Source organism: Phaethon aethereus (genome assembly GCF_964289735.1).
Source record: "Phaethon aethereus genome assembly, chromosome: 8".
NCBI classification, from domain to species: domain Eukaryota; kingdom Metazoa; phylum Chordata; class Aves; order Phaethontiformes; family Phaethontidae; genus Phaethon; species Phaethon aethereus.
The window spans coordinates 5,514,586-5,534,285 of NC_138584.1; the positions used below are offsets into that span (position 1 = coordinate 5,514,586).

At 49.4% G+C, this 19,700-nt stretch overlaps 2 protein-coding genes across 2 annotated transcripts in view; both read left to right on the top strand.

Annotated features, from left to right (window-relative positions):
* Positions 1-3,842, top strand: part of FAM20B (FAM20B glycosaminoglycan xylosylkinase) — a gene marked incomplete at both ends in the record, with an annotated part of 15,305 nt that extends 11,463 nt beyond the window's left edge. Inside the window, 2 exon segments of the mRNA XM_082002976.1 lie at positions 1,943-2,002; positions 3,611-3,842. Of these exon segments, the coding sequence (XP_081859102.1) occupies positions 1,943-2,002; positions 3,611-3,842 (292 nt within the window).
* A 7,347-nt stretch (positions 3,843-11,189) lies between these two features.
* On the top strand, positions 11,190-17,879 carry TOR3A (torsin family 3 member A; the record flags this gene model as incomplete). The annotated part of the gene is made up of 6 exons (XM_082003248.1): positions 11,190-11,995; positions 12,365-12,478; positions 13,706-13,971; positions 14,684-14,859; positions 16,977-17,101; positions 17,629-17,879. Exons 1-6 carry the CDS (start codon positions 11,710-11,712, stop codon positions 17,877-17,879), a joined length of 1,218 nt encoding a protein of 405 aa, XP_081859374.1. The 5' UTR covers positions 11,190-11,709.
* Positions 17,880-19,700: the final 1,821 nt, after the last annotated feature.

The following is a 19,700-nucleotide window of genomic DNA, read 5'->3' on the forward strand; positions in this document are numbered from 1 at the left end:
CAAGTGTTAGTGAGTGCCATAGTAGAAGTAGATCTTTTCAAAATGTGTGTCTGAATAATTTGGCATTCCTCGCCTTCTGGATCTCTTTGCTCTGGCTTTAAAAGGTTAAAAGTTTAAAATTGAGATAGAACTGATACCGAGAGCAAAATATGACAATGTCCTGAGTGTGGGCATTAATTATTATCAAAACAAAAATTAAGCATGTGGTAACTGAGAGGAACTGATGAGAAGTCTTTCTTGAGGCCCAACTTTACTATGAAGCTTGTTTAAAATGTGAATTGTTCTGTCTCTGCTATAGTTTTTGTACATTGGCTGGTATAGTTTAGGTTAAAAGTCCTATTGAAGATACAGCCTTGTTTAAACCATAACAATTTGCTTAATTTTTCTTAAAAACAAAGATAACCTATTCCACTTTCTCATGATTTAGTCCAGAGACTCCCAAGGTTTTTTTTCTGATGGGCACCTCCATCTGCAGTGGCAGCGAGTTTCCCCTCCTGCGGATGGCCCAGCTCCTGACGGTTACCTCTGGCAGTTCCCGTGCCAGGCTCTGCTCTGCAGTGGCTTTGCATACCACTTGTACAAAGTGTACACAGCAGTTGAGACCTCTGATCTAGAGTCTTGGAAGGCTTTGAGTTACCGTTTCTTTCCCCATTTGCCTTTCGTATAGTGGATTCCTTCCTTGCTTCCTTCCTTCCTTTGTTTCTAATTTGTCTGCAACGGCCAAGTTGAGTATTTTGTCTTTATGCATCAGCCTGTTCAGTAGCACTCCTTCAGTTACCTCAGCAGGATGCATTCCACCTTGGGACTGCTTAATCATTGCTGCTTTCAGACTGCTCCACGTGAATTTGGCAAAAATTGTCTTTCTGTGATGCTCTGGCAATGTGCTAGGAGGAAGTTTATATATTAGTCACTGGAAGTGAATACGGTAGTTGAAGGTCATGTCAGACCTTTCATTAAGGTACGTGCTTGTAACATTATGAAAATGTTTCCAGTGGGGCTTTGCAGGCCAGAAGTAAATTGTTTTCTTGAAAACTTAAGTAAAGTTCTTTCAGGTCCTTTAAGATAAGGGTTAGACGGTCAGTTTTTTCACAGATTCACAGAAGATCTCAAGTTGGAAGGGACCCATAAGGATCATTGAGTCCAACTCTGCTCGTTGCAGGACTACCTAAAACTAAACCATATGACTAACAGCATCATCCAGATGCCTCTTGGTGCCATGGCTGTTTCCCTGAGGAGCCTATTCAGTTTTAAAGTTTTTTTTCAGCTGTTTCAAAACAGTTTTAAAGCTACTAATAACAGAATTATTTGAGCAGAGTAATGCCAGACTCCTCGAGTAAGTTATCTTCATTGAGGAGAAAGTTCTTTCTTGAAAACAGTATTACAAGGCAGGTGAAACTATTTAAAAAAAAAAGTAGCATGTGTTTAGATGAAGCTTGAAATCCTATGAAATCCTTGGCAGGCCTCCTTTAGAAAGTGTGATCATGAAATGTTAGAGTTGATCACCTTGTTTGTTGAACTGTTGATCTAAGCTTGGCCATCTAAAACATCACGTGGCTGCTATTTCCTTCATTCCCCGTCCAGCTGTGTCAGCCAGGCAAAGTTCCCACTGTCTGTGTCCAGAATGCCAATTATTCCTTTCCCCTTCTTGGCAAGATAAGCTCGATTTCGAAACTCCTCTGAAGTTCATTTCTAAGGTGCCTTGGTCTGATAAAGAACTAGGTACGCTGGTGTTGCTTCCGTTTACCTGGTACATTAGCTGATGCTTTTGAGAGTTATATCTATAATTGGTCATGGCCTGTTTATATTTTAATTTAAATTATTTGATCTGTTGGAGCATGAAATTGGCTAGTATTGATTTTTTTGAATTCTCTACAAATCTGTTGATATTGAGAACAATATTAGGAGTTCAGCTGGTTCACTTGGTTTTAATTTTGCATTTCAGCTTTGGAAACCCTGCCCTGGATGAAAGAAGCATCTTGGCTCCTCTTTATCAGTGCTGCATGTAAGCGAAATGCAGGGATGTTGTTCATTTTACTTATGCGATTGCTGTTCTTAGGTTTGCAGTGTAATTGAGTTTGAAGCCTTCTGGCAACTTGAAAATGTTCACTTGGGTACACAGTGCTTTACTTTTTTGAGATGCTGTGTTTGTTTGATGCATTGTCACTGCTGAAGAAGCTGAGAAATACATTTTTATTAAGGTAGTAAATCAGATGGTAGGCTGTAGGAAGTAGTCTCGCCTACAGGTCACTGGTTCAAGTCTGTCCTTAGTCAGTATGACAGGTGCTTCGCATCTGCAGCTGTCTGCATCCAGCTCCTGCCGAATGAAAGTTCACATCGCAGTTTGAGTTCTCCCTGACAGAAGCTAAGGACTCAACGTGTCTGGCAGCTTAACTACCTTCACTTCCAAATGTTCTTTCTGTTCGTTGCTACTTCTCATTAACAAATAGATAAAAGTTCCAGGAAGGAAAACACTGATACATCAGTTTCCTGCCTCTGTTATTTCAAGATAACAGTAACTCCTTTAAGCCTTCCAAATTAAGCATTTTGTTGAGAGTTCCTTGAGCCTGTCCTGGGCAGGTTCTGTCTCCCGAATTCCCTGGGGCCTGTGAAACCTGGGAACTCTGCAGAAAGCCTGAGCTCTCACCCCCTGCTTGCACTAAGCAAGGCTCTATGCATGCTACAGTATACCTGGCCTACATTCTGCAAGACCCTTGCAGAATCCATACGGTGAAAAATTGCGGTAAATTATTGTCAAATTCTTTGGTTTTCCTACATCGATTTTAAATGTGCATTTAAATTCCAGGTTTATGAGGATCTTTTGGAGTCTTTCTCATCTAGATTCTCCCAAATGCAACCAGAACAGAAGTTTGTCTGTGTAAGAGGCTTTGCAGTCTCCTGCTTTGCAGATATCCTTTCTTTCTGATACCAGGCAAATGCCATATAAGAATTCATATGCATAATTGTTTTAACTATAGGTTTGTTACAACGCTTGCTTATATTGCTGGTTTCTTTAAAAGCCATCAAAAGCCAAGAGTTTAGACCGGTGCTGCTAAAACACAAAAATCTGGGGGAAAATCCCAAGATACTTCACAGAACAAGACGGCTTAGATGGGCTGATGTGAACAAGTTTAATGGACAGTGAAGCAGAAAGATCACTGCTAAGTTCACGTTCTGTGGAAATTCAGTTGACTGACTTGTGTCCTTTGTGATTAGTTGTTGGGCAGAGATGCTTCTCCTGAGGTAACGTGACTTTTGTTTTTGAATTAACAGCCAGGCTGTTGATTTTCTTTGCTTTTCAAAGCGTGTCTGGGAGGCCTCAGGACTGAAGAACTTCCTTGCTAGCACTTGAACATGTTCCTGTATAACAGAAGAATTACATCACATTAGATTCTTTCTTCTTCGCCTTCAGTTTTCCAGTTTCACTTAGATATTGTGTATAATGCAGCTATACCTGGACCCTCCATCCCAAAACCGCTTTTGTAGTAAGACTCCGTTCTGTTTAGATAAAATCATGATGTAACAGGCTCCCTCAAGAGGCTGGCTTTGGTGTTGCTGGTGCGACTTCAGCTGGACAGTGATATGATGACGTGTTTGTTTCTTTCTTTTGCAGCATCCGGGTTTCTACCTGGAACAGACTCAGTTATCTGAAGAATGGAGTACTGAAGTCTGCCTTAAAAACTGCTATGTCGCATGACCCCATCTCACCAGTGCTTTCTGACCCTCATCTGGAGGCCCTAGACCAGCGGCTTCTCAGCATTCTGGCTACAGTGAAGCAGTGCACAGACCAGTTTGGGCCAGATGTCGTGCTGGTGGAAGACAGGATGACACTGTCTCATTTGTAATTGTAGTGGAACACAGATGAATCTCTGTTTTTTAAAAACAAACGAACAAAAAAAGCGATAGAGAAACAGCACAATCAGTTCAGAAGGGCTGGGGCCAAGATGAACTGAAATGAACAGGACAGCTTCCGAGTCAGAGGAACAGAGGTGACACTGGCTTTTACCTTGGGCTGACAGCAGTGAGAGGTGGGCAGTTGGAGCCTTGGACGGCTCAGTACCATGGCATCCTGGCCGTTGTGGTGTGTCCGTTGCCGGCAGTGGACATGGCACTGGATAAAAATGGCTCTTGGCGTTGGTGGAAGTGTGTGGAATACAGACACTAATTTGTGGACTGAATCTAGAGAGGACAAAGAGAGATGAACAGTACGATCCTCTCCCATTCTCTTTCCCACATACACTCTTGCGAGTTTTTCTGATTCAGGGTTGTATGCAATCAGCTGTGAGCTGGTTAGGCATTTTCCCACTTCTTTAGAGAAAGAGGAAGTGGTGAATAAAATAATTATTAGACTGAAGAGTTGTGCCACCCCCACGGGGGCGGGATGTTCTTCTGAATGCCATTAGGGGTGGGAGAGGGGACCTCTGCTGCTCAGTTGTCTTTTCCTCCATAAAAGGCTGGGAATGGGGCTTGCCTCATATGTGATAATGCTTCAGTGTTTTTGCTGAAGTACTATCGAAGATTTATCCACAGGGTTGGAGATTTAGGGGAGGACAGGGTGGTTATATAGCACTTCGTAATTAAGGGGTTAAAGTAAGTTTCCACGTGTCCTGTCACCGTTTTCCATTTATAAGGAATCTGGCAAGGTCTGAGTAGAGGGAATATCCTTGCAGTCCTGTGTCCATATTAACCGAATTTTCATTGTAGTGTGGAGGAGGAGGAGGATAGATTCTGTCCTCGGAAGCAGGTTCCGTTTTGTGAGGACATGCTGCTTACTCTATGCCCTATTTAATTTGGGAAATCTGGGCGTGATGCGCTGGCGAAAGAGAGGTGTATTGCTGGACTTCGGTAACCAACAGCCACGGGCAAGGGCCTGAAGAGTAGAGAGAACCCCGAGCTGTGGTCTTTCCTCATCAGCTCACATGGAGGGAGCTTCCTGCTGCTCGATGTTGTAATCGGAGCTCAGTGCTGCTGTTCTGTGGAACACCAACAGTTTTTTCAGTCCTACCGTCTACCTGGCCCGGCTTGCGGTTGAGCTCTGAAGCTGTGAGCACTTCCAGGAAATTTTCTGCCTTCCCCAGCTGTATCCTGCAAAAACCCCCACTGCAATGTTCTGACTGGTGTGGTCGTCCTGGGGTCCTCTCTCCGAATTGTTTTGCCAGAGATGGGGAGAGTCGGTGCAACTGAGCTTTTCAGGGCAGACTTGTGGCACTCATCTTGTGCTAATCCTGTCGTCCTTCCGCGCTGTGTCACCCTGCGCTGCGGATGAGCTTGTGGCTGTAAAACTTGTCACACTTGTGGTAGGTCTGAATCTGTGTCTCCAGAAGGGAAGCGGCTTCGTCGTTATGTTTCCAAATTTAACAGCTTTGCATTGATTTTTCAGTTCAGACAGTGTGGTCCTTAGATGTAAGGAAAGATCTCACTTCCCAGAGTGATTATGTGTTATTGGACTTGTGAGCAAGAGCAGCAAAATGTCAGTTTAAGACCTTTTCCTTGATTTGTCTGTCAGAAGCTCTGAAGTAGTGTGGCAGGCTGTTTCCTCTTCTTGCTCCCACTGCCATACCTGATCAAAGAGGTGTTAGTGAGAGAGTTTATTTTAAAACTGCAGTTTTATTTTGTTGAAGTCTTTTTGTCATTGCATGAGCAGAGCATCTTGAAAGTAGAATGCAACTGTCTACCTGAAATTGAATTTTATGTTCTTCTAGATCTCTTCTGGACTTGGCCATCTCACAGACCCGCCCCACAGTCAGGATGTGGAGTTATTTATTGGTGTTCCTAACCAGGGCTGTAACGCACAGCCAGCTTTTGGGACACTGGTGTTAAGCCTAGTGCCCGTTCATTGCCGTACTTGAGAATATAAAACATGCTTTAAAGCCATGGTCCTTCGGTGAGTTTAACCCACCGGCGTGGATTGTGCCTTGCGGGTTCTCTTCGGGCAGAGGTGAGTGTGCTGGTGAGCGCAGGCAGGAGCCACAGGGATTGCCCTGTTCCCCGGCGCCTGGCTTGCTGGCGGATTTCGGCGCTTGAGCGAGACAGTGTTGGGAAGTACTTGTGGGCAACAGTTAGGTAGGTAGTGAATGCCTTTGTTCTAAAGGAGAGCAGATTCATACTGAGGCATTTTGGCATAAACTGCTTCCCAGGAAACTCAGGATGGTTTACACCAAGGAGAGATGGTGGAGCACACGGTAGGGACTCATAGCGTTTTTAAAAAGCATGTTCTCCTCTCTGAGCTTAATCATGAGCACTTAATATTTTGGGAAGGATCAATGAAAATTGTTGCTGTTTTGATTTATATTTGATCACTCGTGATCATTTATGTTTGATTAAATAATGGATTCCATAAAAAGTCTTTCTGTCTTTATGAAATTAAATTAGCATTCAGGGCTTATGTACTGTTTGTTCACGGGGCTTTAAGCTGAAGCTTTTGCCATCAGATGGAACCTGGGGATAAGTTTTCCCCCCGATACAAAGGTGAAAGATTTAAAGCCTTGTATTGGTTTATTGTAAACAAAGGATGTGAAGTCTGGCATCATCAGGAAGAGGAAGCAAGAACAGATCGCTTTTTTTCTTTTTTTTGTCGTGTTGATGCTTCTGGTTACTGTAAACACCACTGGAGCTTGGTGTTCTGCAGCAGGAAAGAAGAATAAATTCCTTTCTTACCCAAAATCAGGAAGATCTGATTTTGGCCTTGTGATAATCTCTGGCATTTTGGCAGTGATTGTTGTTTTGCTTGATTATAGAACCCTGAGAAATTTTAAATTGTAACCATCGTGAAGGAAATAAGAAGCAGCACCCTCATGCAAACAAGGTCTGCTTGAATCTCTGAAGAGCAGTGGCGTTCGTGAGGCAGGTGCTATGCTCTGTCGATGAGGCTTTCATGACACCTTCTAATTCTTGTTCACTGTGCACACTGTAATTCACTGGCTCCAGTTGTTACAAAATGATTGTGTTGTGGGTATTAGTAATATCAGAGCGCTTGAAGCACAGAAATCAAGAACTAATTAAAAAGAGAGCATTGTCAGCCATCTGCTCTTTGTCTCCTCCTTCCTGGAGGAGACAGGGAAGTTGGCTCCTCTTCCAGCAGCTGATGAACTGGAGTGTGTGTCTTGCCAAACAAACTTCAACTGAAAAATACTAACTTATTAAGAAGGTAATTTATTTGCTGTGGCAGCTGAAGCAAGATGCTTGCAACAGACACCCTTCTTGGAGCTGTCAGTGGAGTGCCCCTGGGGGCAGCTGCTCAAATGGAGGTTGAATAAGAAATATAAGAAATAAGAAAAGAGAATGCAATCATGACTTTCTACTTGTATCCCCCCAGGGTCAGATTCCGCATAAAGCAACATTGTGTGAATAAAGATTTTAATAAAGCAACATTGATGGATTGTTTAAGTCTCTCTCTCTCTCTCTCCTCCCCCCCTCCCTCACCTCCCGTGTCTCTAGTTCCAGCATGGGATGGGCTGAATGTTTCAAGTGCTTTGCTGCTGATGTTTCAGGGTTATTTCTTCACTAATAGTTACCAATGGCATTTATTCCAGTCATGTATTTCCAAGAACGGGGTCAAATGGGCAGGTGGTTTGCGAGAGCCTTGCTGGTAAGGAAAGATGTGTTTAAGAAGAGTGTCCCAAAGTGATACAGATGAAGAACGCATCTAGCTTTAAGTGGTCTTCAGAGAGCCAATTATTTTTGGCTTTTGAAAGTGCATCCCATGGCCCTGCATCTGCCAAGCACCTAGGCTGATTTCTTGGTTGTGTCCCGATGGGTTGGCTTTGTTATACGGAGCAAGGGGTGTACATTGAGTTGGCAAGAGATGTATATAGAGTTAGCAGGTGTTCATGGTGGCTTTTCTGGGCTTTTATTGAAGCCCTTGTATGAGACGGGGCAAGTAAACAGCCGTCAGAATCTGTTCCCACAGAGTGCAGGGATTTAATCGGCCTGTATCAGAGCTTGTTTTCTTAATAACCCACTGCAGTGAGATTTTCAGGGGTAGGAGGTGATGCTCACAGTTCTGGATGTCGGGCATCTGGAAAGCCACGAAGCCACCGAGAGCTGCCGTGTACTTCTGAGGACTGCGTGAGCCGCTGCCAGCCCCCGTACGGCTCTTGGGGGTAGGACACCACAAAACCCCCACGGCACCGTGCCTCTCCTGGAAACGCGGGAATGGTCTTTGGCCTGGCCTTGTAGCATCAGGGTGGCATTGGTAAATGACCAAAGGCACCTGCTTTTTCTTTAAAACAACAGTTTTCTCAGTTGAAACTTTGGACTTCAGCATTGCTGATTTTTGTAAGAACTGTTTTTGGGGATTTATTTTGGGGGCTTTGGGGAGGAGGTTGTTCTGGGGGGGTTTTTTTGTCTCCGAGTATTGTGTGGTGATAATAATTTTTCATATCCTCCATCTCTATTTTTGAGGTGCTAATTTGCTCAGGGAGCAGGACAGGATTCTTGCTTGTGTATGAACAGTTCAACAACTTGCAGAAGCTACAGATGCTTTTAAGTTTTGAAAGGCTGAAATAGCTAGTTTTGAGAGCTGTTTTTACAAGCACTTTGTTGTATTACTGCTATGTAATTTTGGAGTTGTTTGCCTTAGTAACAGGGTGAGAATTCATATAACTGGAAGATTTCAAAGTGTTTCTGGTTATGTAATGAACATAATTTTACAGAATGAACAGCAATAATTTTGAGCCAATGGGAAACCAAAGGGTTTTGAAAATTACTACTTTCCCCTAATTTATTTCAAATTCTTTCCATACAGATTTTTATTGATTCTGAAAATTAGAAATGAAAAGAAGTTCTTAGTCTTATATCTTTTATTCCAGATCTTCCTTTTATTTATTGATCTAATCCATAGCTGTGTTATACTGAGCTCTGGAGAGAGATTCTCTTCTTCCTCCTGCCTTCTGTCGGCGTTCATCTAGGGATGTGCCGAAGGAATTGGTGTATGGAAATTGGAAAAACCATAGCAGGAGGGATGCGTGGCATTTCCCTGTCCAGCAGATGCAGCCTGCAGTATAAAATCCGGGATTGCAGGGTTCCCTCTGAGCGTTTGCTTGTACCGAGCTGCGTTAGGGGTGCCGAATAAGCCAGGCATAACCACATTTTTGGAGTGCTTTTTTTTTTCTTTCTTTTTAGACGATGTCTGCACTGTAAGATGTGACTGGACCCGAGATCGTGGATTTTTAATCAGGTGGTTGCTGCTCAGCAGGACTGGTTTGGAATAACCCTCCGCGAGGTGAAAAGCCGTGCATCCTAGGGCACGCAGGTCCCTGCAGCTGCCTCCTCCTGCAAGACCATCAGCGAGGATTGGCAAACACTGTAGTGACTGTAAGGGGGGGATATAATCCCAGCCAGCTGTACTGGGCTGTTGTCTGCTCTGCGTCCTGGTCCTGTCCTTCCTAAGTCAGGTATGAGTGAGTTTTCCTCAGGTTAGGGCACCCTCTTCCAGTCTCCTGCAGCTTCCCTTCTAGCCTGTGGGGTAATTTCTTCCCCGAGGCCCTTGCAAAGGGAATTGAATTATTCCGGGGGGTGGATTTTTTTGATTATTATTTTTTTTATCCCTCACTTCAGTGCCTTGTTAACCTCAGAGCCAGGCCAAAGAGGGTATAGCTGGCAGGTTATTAAACAACCGCTTTATTTTTCCCCTCTAGCTCTTACGATGTGCTGCATTTGAGCAAAGCTGACATCCTAGGAATTATGCCATAATACCCTGGAGCTGGTGTGGTGTTGGACAGTCAGTTGTTTTATCTTTCAGAATTTGGTTTCCCAAACTTTTTTCCTTTAGAATGTGGAAGCATCTATTTTTTATGAAGTCTGTCCCTTTTGATAAGGTCTCTTCAGCTAAAGCACTTATCCCTGGGAGGGTAGAGTTTGAATGTTACAGCTATGAATTTTTATAAATGTATATAAATGCTTCAATTCAGATGCTTCAACTAGTTTTCAGAAAGGCTGATAGCGGTTTAATTTGCGATGGCTACAGTGAGTTCGATTTTGAATTGATTTTTTTTTTAATGTGCACAGGTTTTAGTTCTGTTTAAGTTATTGCAACTGGTGTTAAGGTTTTAGCTTCACTGTTTATTTTTGAAGCTGGAGGGAGCAATTACGTTAATACCAGTATCTTTAATGCCAATGTGTAATATACATATAGCCACCTGTAGATGGTGATGTGTTCCACTCCATGCCTTGGGGGTGCTGGATCCCACTCCCCATCCACCTGAACGAGTGAATTGCTGGGCTGGATAAATTGCATTTAGTGTCCTTCTTATTTTTATTTTTCTGTGCAGGTGGGATAACCTTGATATTCTTTCCATGTCCAGAGCATCTTGGCCTTGTCTTGGTTAGGATAAGTCGTGGGTGGGCTTGTCCTGATGCTCAGTAACTTGTGGAGGTGTTAGTCTCTTACAGTAAGCCAGCAGTGGGTACAGCTTAGAGTAAAATGCAAGTTAAATGGGGCTTTACCGCTTTTCATCTCTCCCACACAGCTGAGTTTGTGTACTTAGCATGGCAGCACTTACCAGTTGTGCTTTGGAGGGTTGAAGTTTACCTGTTTCCAAAATCAAAGCCAGGCTTTGCACTGGATCCTAGAATCTCCTGCCGAAGCACGAGCAGGTAGCCCTAACGACTGCTCGCAGTTTCCCTGCGCAGAAAGGGTTTTACAGCTTGGTGGAGAAAACCGGTTGTTGGTGGTGAGCTCGGTGGTGGTAATGAGTTGTGCTTCGGTTCTCGTACACGATTTCACGGTGGTTCTGTGCTCGTCTGCTTTTTTTTTTTTCTTTTTCCTTTTCCAGCTGCTTGAGTGGAGCCCCCCCACCCGTGTTAATGTTTGGATGTACTGGTGTACAAAGATGCACTGACGTCAAACTAAACAGCAGCATTTCTTGGGGTAGAGGAGGAATGGCACACATCCAGCGTCACACAGCAAGCCCATCCCAGAGCCAGCAACAAAAGCATTTCTCCTAGAGCTTTGATCTAGTTGCTGCACTGAGCTCACAGCATAGCGGGCAGCACATACACCCCACACACCACACTGCAGCTCCTTGTGCTCCCGGTCTGACCCATCCGCTGTCTCCTGCTCCCATGTTTATGCCTGGTTGGTTTTTTGCATCCCCTTGGAAATGACCCCGATGAACACAGCTGCCAATGCCTCTTGCATTTGTGTCAGCAAAACTTCAGCTGGGCCACCGGGCTACTTAAAAACCAGATTATTTCCTTTCCCCGGGCATTTGGTGGTGCTGCTGCAACTCTTCCCTGTGTGTGGAGGCCAGAGCGAGGGCTGTGGTGGTGCAGCTGGGCGTGAGCGGGCTGGTAGGGCTGCCGGGGAGCTTCCCTGGGCACCTCTCCAGCCCGGCTGGAAGAGGAGCCACTCGCCTCCCTCCCAGCGAGGCCTGGCAGAGAGGATGGGGTCCAAGTTTTGTGCAGAACAGAGGCCGGAGGGATGCCCAGTGCCTCTTTTTGGGAAGGGGGTTGGGTTTTGCAGCGTGGCGCTGGCCGGAGCCGTGCCGAGCCCAGTGCAGGGGAGGCCGGCGGGGTCTCGGTGCGTGGGTCAGGGGACAGGCGGGCACGAGGCCGTGCCCGGCGTGGCGGTGACGCAACTCCAATTGCAGGCAGCCAGGAAGTGAGATCACGGCTCGGGCGGTTTTTAAGGGAAGCTGGGAGCCTGCGGACACCCAGCAGAGCCAGGACAGGGTTTGCTCCCACACTGCTGGGGATCCCCGACCCACCGCCATGGGCCAGGGTGGGCTCCTGGCCCGTCTGGGGCTGGCCTGCCTCCTGCTGCTGCTGCTGGGGGGCTCGGGGGGCCTGGGGAGCCGAGGGATGCCGTGGGGGGCCTGGGAAGGGGAGCAGGGCCCCGTGGCGGAGGGGGAACCGTGGGGCAGGGCGAGGTACGAAGCCGTGAAAAAGCAGCTGGGAGCTGTGGGTGCTCTCTCCCAGCGGTATTGGCAGTACTTGGCCTGCAAGGTGTGGCAGGAGGGCTGCAAAGAGGAGGAGGAAGAGCCCAGTCCTGGCCCAGGTAAGCGCCTTCCTCCTTTCTCTCCCTCTCCTGTGCCCCAGGAACAGCGGTGGTTGCAAACACCCCGCTTCTCCCAGCACAGGGGTCTGTGCCCCCGTGCCCTGTGGACACTTATCCCTCCCTTCCCGAGGATCGCTGCCCTGGGCATCTCCTTCCTCACTCAGGTGTGTCTGTGGTGCCCGCCCGAGCCAGCTGCTGCCCGTTGGGTGCTTAGCCCTCCCCACAGCCCAGCCTGCCTGCTGGGGCAGTGTCTGGTCCCCTGCACCTGGGAGGAGGGCTGCTCTTAACCGGGCTCAGCTGCGCGTCCACACAAAATGCAAAAAAGGCACTTGCTGGCATGTCCCCGCTCAGACTACTTGCCTTTTCCAGGCTGGAGCTTGCCTCTGGTGGGCCAGGATTACCTGGAGATCCTCTCTGCCTGGTACTGCAGCTTTGGCAAGTGCTGCAAGACAGGAGACTGCAGGATAGCCAACAATATCACAGGTAGGAGCTGTGCTGTACTTGGGAGACCCCAAGCAGTGCTTGTCTCTGCTGCCTCTCCCTGTTGTCTCTTTTGTTGGTTGGTTGTGGGTTTTTTTTTTCTTTTTAAATAAGTGTATTTTAGCAAGTGATATAAGTAAAGGGCATTTCTGGGCAGGGTGCTGAGCCGGTGGGAGGGCGAGGGGCTGAGCTAAGTCCTGTTTCCCATTATTCCTTTGTAGTGCCAAGACTGCAAGAGAGTTTGCTCCTTACTGGACAGCATGTCTGCTCTGGTTTGCCACTAGCCCTGCCTTAATCCAGTAGCTCCCAGGCATATGCAGTGGGACCCAAACTGGCCCAGTATCCCGCCCCAGGTCAGCAGGGTACAGAGAGACCTGCGTACGAGCCCCACGCAGGTGTCGCTGCATTTTGCTGGCTCTGAGACTTCTGGTATCCATAGGCTCTGCTGGGAGCTTGTGAGGGCTTCAGTGCGCTCTGCAGTCATCAAACACCTCCTCCGCTTCCCAAAGGAAAAAAGGAGTCAGCGGAAGATCTGTGTCTTTGTGCAGTCAGTGGCCGATGCAGGCAGGGTGCAGGCAGCCTGCCTCATTAACGCTGCGGCTTTAATGCCACTGGACCTGTTGGAGCGGGGCCAGAGGAGGCCCCAGCAATGCTCCGAGGGCTGGAACAGCTCTGCTGGGAGGACAGGCTGGGAGAGCTGGGGGGGTTCAGCCTGGAGCAGGGAAGGCTCCGGGGAGACCTTAGTGCAGCCTGACAGGACTTAAAGGGGACTGATAAGAAAGATGGGGACAGACTTTTTAGCAGGGCCTGTTGTGATAGGGTAAGGGGTAATGGTTTTAAACTAAAAGAGGGCAGATTCAGACTAGATCTAAGGAAGAAATTTTTCACCATGAGGGTGGTGAAACCCCGGCCCAGGTGGCCCAGAGAGGTGGCAGATGCCCCATCCCTGGGAACATTCCAGGTCAGGCTGGACGGGGCTCTGAGCAACCTGATGGAGTTGAAGATGTCCCTGCTCACTGCAGGGGGGTTGGACTAGATGGCTTGTAAAGGTGCTTTCCAACCCAAATATTCTATGATTCAGGCTCCTCTCAGACAGGCAGCCCCACCAGCAGGGCTGTGTGAGCGTAGCGTCCTGCCATGTTTTCTTCTCTCCTCTTACTCCCACCTGCAGCAGTAGCAGCAGCTGGGCTTGCGAGGTAAAGCTGAGCTCTTGCTCTCTGTCTTCTGCAGGGCTAGAAGCAGACCTCAGTGGGCAGCTCCACGGGCAGCACTTGGCCAAAGAAGCTGTTGTCCGGGCGGTGCAAGGGTTCCTGCAGAGCCCACGGCCAGAGAAGGCTCTGGTCCTCTCCTTCCACGGCTGGTCCGGCACAGGCAAGAACTTTGTGGCCCGGATGCTGGCCAGTCACCTGTACCGGGATGGGCTGAAGAGCGAGTGTGTCAGGGTGTTCATCTCACTCTTCCACTTCCCCCATCACAAGTACGTGGACTCGTACAAGGTGAGAGTCAACAACATGGTGTTGCCGTGGGGATGGTCCAGTGTACTGGGCCTGCCTGGGATGGAGTTCATTTTCTTCCCAGCAGCCCGCAGGGTACTGTGTTTTGGATTTGTGCGTAGAACAGTGTTGGTAATGCAGCAGTGTTTTGGCTGCTGTTGAGCAGTGCTTGCACAGCTTCAAGGCTTTCTCCCTCTTGACTAGATGACCTTTAGAGGTCCCTTCCAACCCAGACTGTTCTGTTCTTCTATTCTGCCCCCCCAGTCAGTAGGTTGGGGGTTTGCAAGAAGTTGTGGACACACACACACCAGACAGCTGACCTCAACTGACCAAAGGGCTGTTCCATGCCATTTACCATCGTGCTTAGCAATAAAAACTGAGGGGAGGGGGTTGTGGGGTAGGAGGCCATTGCTCAGAGACTGGCTGGGCGTCAGTGGTAGGTGTGAGTGATTGCCTTTGCATCACTTGCTTTGATTTCTTTCTTCTTCCTCTTTCCTTCGTTTATTAAACTATCTTTATCTCGACCCACATATTTACTTGCTTTTGGTCTTCCTATTCTCTGCCCTATCCTCCTGGGTGGGAGGGAAGGAGCACGTGGCTGTGTGGTGCTTAGCTGCCAGCCAGGGTTAACCCACCGCATCCGGGCTCAGCCCCTCACGATCTCCTGGTGGCAGGACTGCTGCTGGGCCTCACGCTCCTCCCTGCTGCTCTGCAGGCGCAGCTGAAGAAGCAGATAAGCGAAACCGTGCAGCTCTGCAAGCAGTCGCTCTTCATCTTCGATGAGGCAGAGAAGCTTCATGTCAGCCTCCTGGATGCCATGAAGCCTTTCATGGCTCGCTATGACAACAAGGGCCAGAGGGACTACAGGAGATCCATCTTCCTCTTCCTCAGGTGACTTCTGGGCCCCCAAAGGGATGGGGAGGAATAAAGTGGTGGAATTTATCCCCTGAGGTGTGCGATATGAGGGGCTCAGGCTGCAGAGGCGGGGAAAGAGATGTCTAGCTCCTCCAAGAGGGGGTTGCTTCCATGGTCAATTTTGCTTATTGATGCCGGGCATCTTCCCTGGGTACCGGGCATTCACAGGAGGAGCTGAGGTCCAACTTAGCTGGGACACCTGAGCCACTGTCTAGGCCTTGAGTCAAGGAACCAGTGAGAGTCAGAGCTAGCGTGGTGTCACCCTGGACAGCCGAGCAGGGAGATCCCATGCTCCAGGGCGCAAAGCTGGGGCTGCAGGTCCTGGTGGCCAGTTCTTGCACAATGTGGCACTGTTAGTTGGGAGTGGGAGGTGAGGAGTTCCCCGCTGTTTGGCTATGGCCATAGGCTGAGGTGCCATCGGTCTGCTGTGCTGCGAGGGCTGATCCTGGCATCGGTTCACCCAGTGGTTTAGTGATTGGAGGTTAGTTCCTTTCCCATCCAGTGCTGTCCCTGACCCCAGCCTAGGTAGGACACATCTGGGGGGAGAAGTGGGACATCTCAAAACTGAGATGTGAGGTAGGCACATGCCTGAAGTAGCCAGTGAGAAATGCCAAGGAGAGACAAGGACCTTGGACCGCCTTCAATTTAGGGTTTACAGCCTTCAGCTTGGCTCTGGCAAGAGGTGTTCCCACAGGCTGGAGGTGGGCAGAGCGTTCTCCATCTCCCACCATCCAGGTGAGTGTTTTAACCTCCAAGCTTGGTGGTTCCCCAGGGAAGTTTCTCTGCCTGTGGAAGACCTGTGTCTGTGCCGAGCGCTTGTGGAGCTGGCCACATTTCAGGCCCACTTGTGTGGGCGTCTGGCAGGAGCCATGGTGGAGGGGGCAGGGTGGACATGCTGCTGGCTGTGCTGAGCTGACCTTGTGTCCTACCTGGCAAGCCGTGCGGGGCAGGGGGGCACATCAGCCCCTTTGTGCCACCAAGCAGAGGGGAGCGGGGTGCCTTGAACTGCAGCTGGTTTCATCACACCCGGTGGCAGTGTGACACGGACCTGTTGTGGGAGGGCTGGCTCTGCCCCAGGGCTCCTCTGGATGCTGGCCTGGTCCTGCAGCTTCGGCCAGGTTTGGGTGATGGGGACTGAGGCTGGCTGGCCTCAGTCAAAAGGGGCTGTTTCTCCCGTGGTCTGGGTGGGAGCAGGACCAGTACAAGCTGTTTCCCTCCTCATAACAAGGCAGGGGATGACAACACGGTGGCTTTTTAATTTTGACTCCCCTCCATTTGGGGGAATGGGTCCAGAGCTTCCGACACAAGAGGGAAGATGAGATCTGTGTCTCCCAGTGCCTCTCTGCCTCCCACCTAGACAAGCTCTGTGGCCGGCTGGTTCCCGGTAGCAGCAGCTCACTGGTGGTGGGGCGCACGGGGCTGGGGGCTGTTGTCTGGGGCTGTTGCAAACCCCGCACCAGCACTCGGGAGCTGCCTGGCCTTGAACTGCTTTCCAAGGTGAGGGGCTGCCCTGGGAGCCTCAAGGACTGTCAGGACCCCGTGTCCCTCATCATGGAGCTGCCCCCACGGTGCGTGTCCAGAGGAGTCCTCGTGTGGGAACTGCACTGCCTTGTCCCTTGGGCAGGGGATGCTTTGCCAAGTCCTGGGCTGCCGCTTGAATCCCTGCCCTGGACATTTACTTCTAGTGGGACTCCTGCCATACGCTCTGCCCTCTGATTTGGACTTTCAGTGGTGGCTTGCTGAGAGTTTGGTGTGGGGCCAAGTGTCACCTGCAAGGTCGATGGCATCCCAGCCAGGAGAGGGGACTGATGGAGATGGAGGATTCTGCTGGCTCCTGGTCCCACCCTGGGAGAGAAAGCAGCTGCCCCAGAGCTGGCAAGATGGAAGATAGCTGTACAGATGCCTATGGGAAGGGGCTCTGTGGGAAGCGTGCTGGTTCCTCTGTGTGCTGGTATTTCAGAAGCTGACCCTACACAGCAGACCCTTCGTTGCTAACAGAATTGCAGAGGCCACTCTGTAGGGGAGGCTGCTGGCAGCTCTAAGCAGTTCATCTCTGACGGCATGGTTGAGTGACTTCCCTTCTGTGTCCACAGCAATCTTGGCGGTAATATCATCAATGAGGTAGCCCTGGACTTCTGGCGAGCTGGCCGGGCACGGGAGGAGATCTCCATGGAGTTCCTGGAGCATCGGCTGCGGCTGGAGCTGCTGGAGCCTGCAGGTAAGAGCCGGGCTTGCTTGCAGGATGCTGTGGGCAGGCTGCCCCCAAAACTTGCCCCCGGCGCCAGCTCGGGGCCTTGTTACACGGTACCATCCACCCGGTGCTGCACAAGTGTGTGCGCTGTGGAACAAGCCTTTATTCCAACACCCACCCTGGGGTAATTTGTGATGCGAGCCCCTTCCTTCATCCACATAAGCACGGCACCGCTGCAGCAGCGAGGCACACAAGGAGGAAGCTGTGACTCCTCCTTGCCCCTTCAGCCCTGACAGTGGCCCGGTTGCGAGAGGCAGCCTAACACCATGGGGAACCATCAAGGCTTCTTTGGGGATTCATGGCCTGAGGTGGGCAAGCCATGGTGACGTTCTGTGTTCGGACTAGTTGCTGGCCAGCTCTTTACAAGTGGAAGCGTGGCTCTCCCACTGTGCCTGGCTGGATGAGGCAAGACAGCCCCCCAGAAAGGCAAGCCTTGCCTCACAGAGGGATGCTGGCTGTTCTGAAGTTTTGTTTTGTCTTGCTTTTTGCTACAGAGAACAGTTACGCCCGCAGCCACCTCCTCGAGGAGAACCTCATTGATTTCTTCGTGCCGTTCCTGCCCCTGGAGTACCACCACGTGAAGCTCTGTGCGCGGGATGCTTTCCTGGCCCGTGGACTTCCGTACACCGAGGCAGCCCTCGAGGAGGTGGCCAGGTTGATGGTGTTTGTCCCCAAAGAGGAGAAGCTTTTCTCTGCACAGGGCTGTAAATCTGTATCCCAGCGCATCAATTACTTCCTTCCTTGAACACCAGGTGGGACTACACCAGTGGTGAAGGTGGTTCTGCGCACTAGGAGCTGCTCTCTTCGCACAAGGTCGGGCAAGCAGATTACCCAGCCATGCACTTGCACAGGGACAGAGACTTAAGCCCTTGTTACTCCGAGGGCTGTTTGCAGGGAAGGAGGTGCGCCCTGCCCAGCCTTACTCCTGGGACACCGAGACAACCTGCTCTTGGCTGCGTTTGAAGTGTGTTCCTTCTTTTAGCAGGTGGTAGCCTGAAGCGGTGATTTGGTTGTGCTGGTAGGCACTTTGTTTCACGTGAGCAGGGATGTCCAAATCCTTGGTTTGTTACCGTGTAATGAAGGCCTTGGACAGGCCGGTCCTGTCGAGACAGTCCGGCAGAAGCCACGTCCTCATCCCTGTCCCATTTTCTCGGTCACTTTACAAGCTCTCAAACTGCACAGAACTGTTTTGGTGGAGTTGAGGTTTGGTTTTTTTCTCTGTTGCTTTCCTGCATTCACAAAGCGACTGCTGCTCAGGGATGCATGTGCCAGGATCGTGGTTTGTGCAGGAAGGCCCTTGTATAGAGAAAATGAGTGAATAATCTCTTGGAGATGTCAAAACCACTCACACTGGAGTGTCCCTCTCTCACTGGAGTCTTTCGTTGTATGGAAGCAGCTGCGGGGATGAGGTGAACTTCTGCTGAAATTGTCTTTTTCTAAAGCAGTTTGGTGGAGAGCCTGTTTGCTTCGCTGCAAAATGAAAAAGGGGAGACTAATTCCCCTTTCAAGGGCAAAGGGCAGTGGAGGAGGATGGTGGCTGAAGGAACAGGCTGCAACTGAATTCAGCTTTTCAGGGATGCAGTAAGCTTGGGGGTTTTTTTTCTTTTTTCCCAGTATGTTGCATGCTGTGGTTTTTTGGCTGGTATCAGCATTACTACACCAAGGGGCTGTTTGCTGTCTGGGTACTTGCCAGGTGATAAGAATGTTACAGCAGGACCAAAAAAATTTCAACAGTGTTACGGGAATCACTTTGTGACCTCTGGGTCAAAACTCCCTTCCAACACCGCTGGGCTGATGAGGTGAAACAGCACGCGCCAAGGACGGGGCTTAGCTCCCTGGACACCCCTGTGCGGACCTTTGGTCTATTTTAAGCTTTGAACCTCTCTGCAGGGCCAGTGATGAGCAGCACGACCTCTGGGAAAAGATTGACCAGTCCTGCAGACTGTGAGTTCGTGTTTCCGTCCAGGCACGCTGGCTCCGTTATCTAAAGAGGCTTCATAGTCCAAGGCAGGAAGAGGAGCCGGCTGCTTTCTTCCTGCTCAACAATGCAAAGTTAGTTTAAACCTACCTGTTGTCACCAGATTGTCCCTCAGGCACTTCTGAGACTTGGTTTGTGGCTATCTCTTCATCGCAGGTGTCAAGCCTAAAGCTTCAGCCTGTGAAATGGTGGAGGGAAACACGCCCGGGGAAGGGCGGATACAGCCCCAGATGGGGACACAGCTCGGGTTTTATAACCTGGGCAGAAAGTTGTTAGTTAGTTGAAGGTTAGTTGCTTAAAAGGTTGTATAAGCCAGGGTAACCTAGGGATTTTTTTACAACAGAGAAGAATCTTCAGCTGTCCAGGTTAGACGGATGCAGATTAGAGTAGAAGGGAGTCACACTGTCAGCCGTTTCACCAGCGTGGGGCTGGCATGAAGCTGGCATGTTAAGCAGTTCTTACTCTGTTACTGATTAAGGAGGTGGCAGTGTTACTAATGAGGGCAACTGTCAAACCGATGATGCAAGACCCTACGTTCTGCCAGGTCACACTCGTGTATGTTTGATAATTAAGTGAGCATTTGATTAT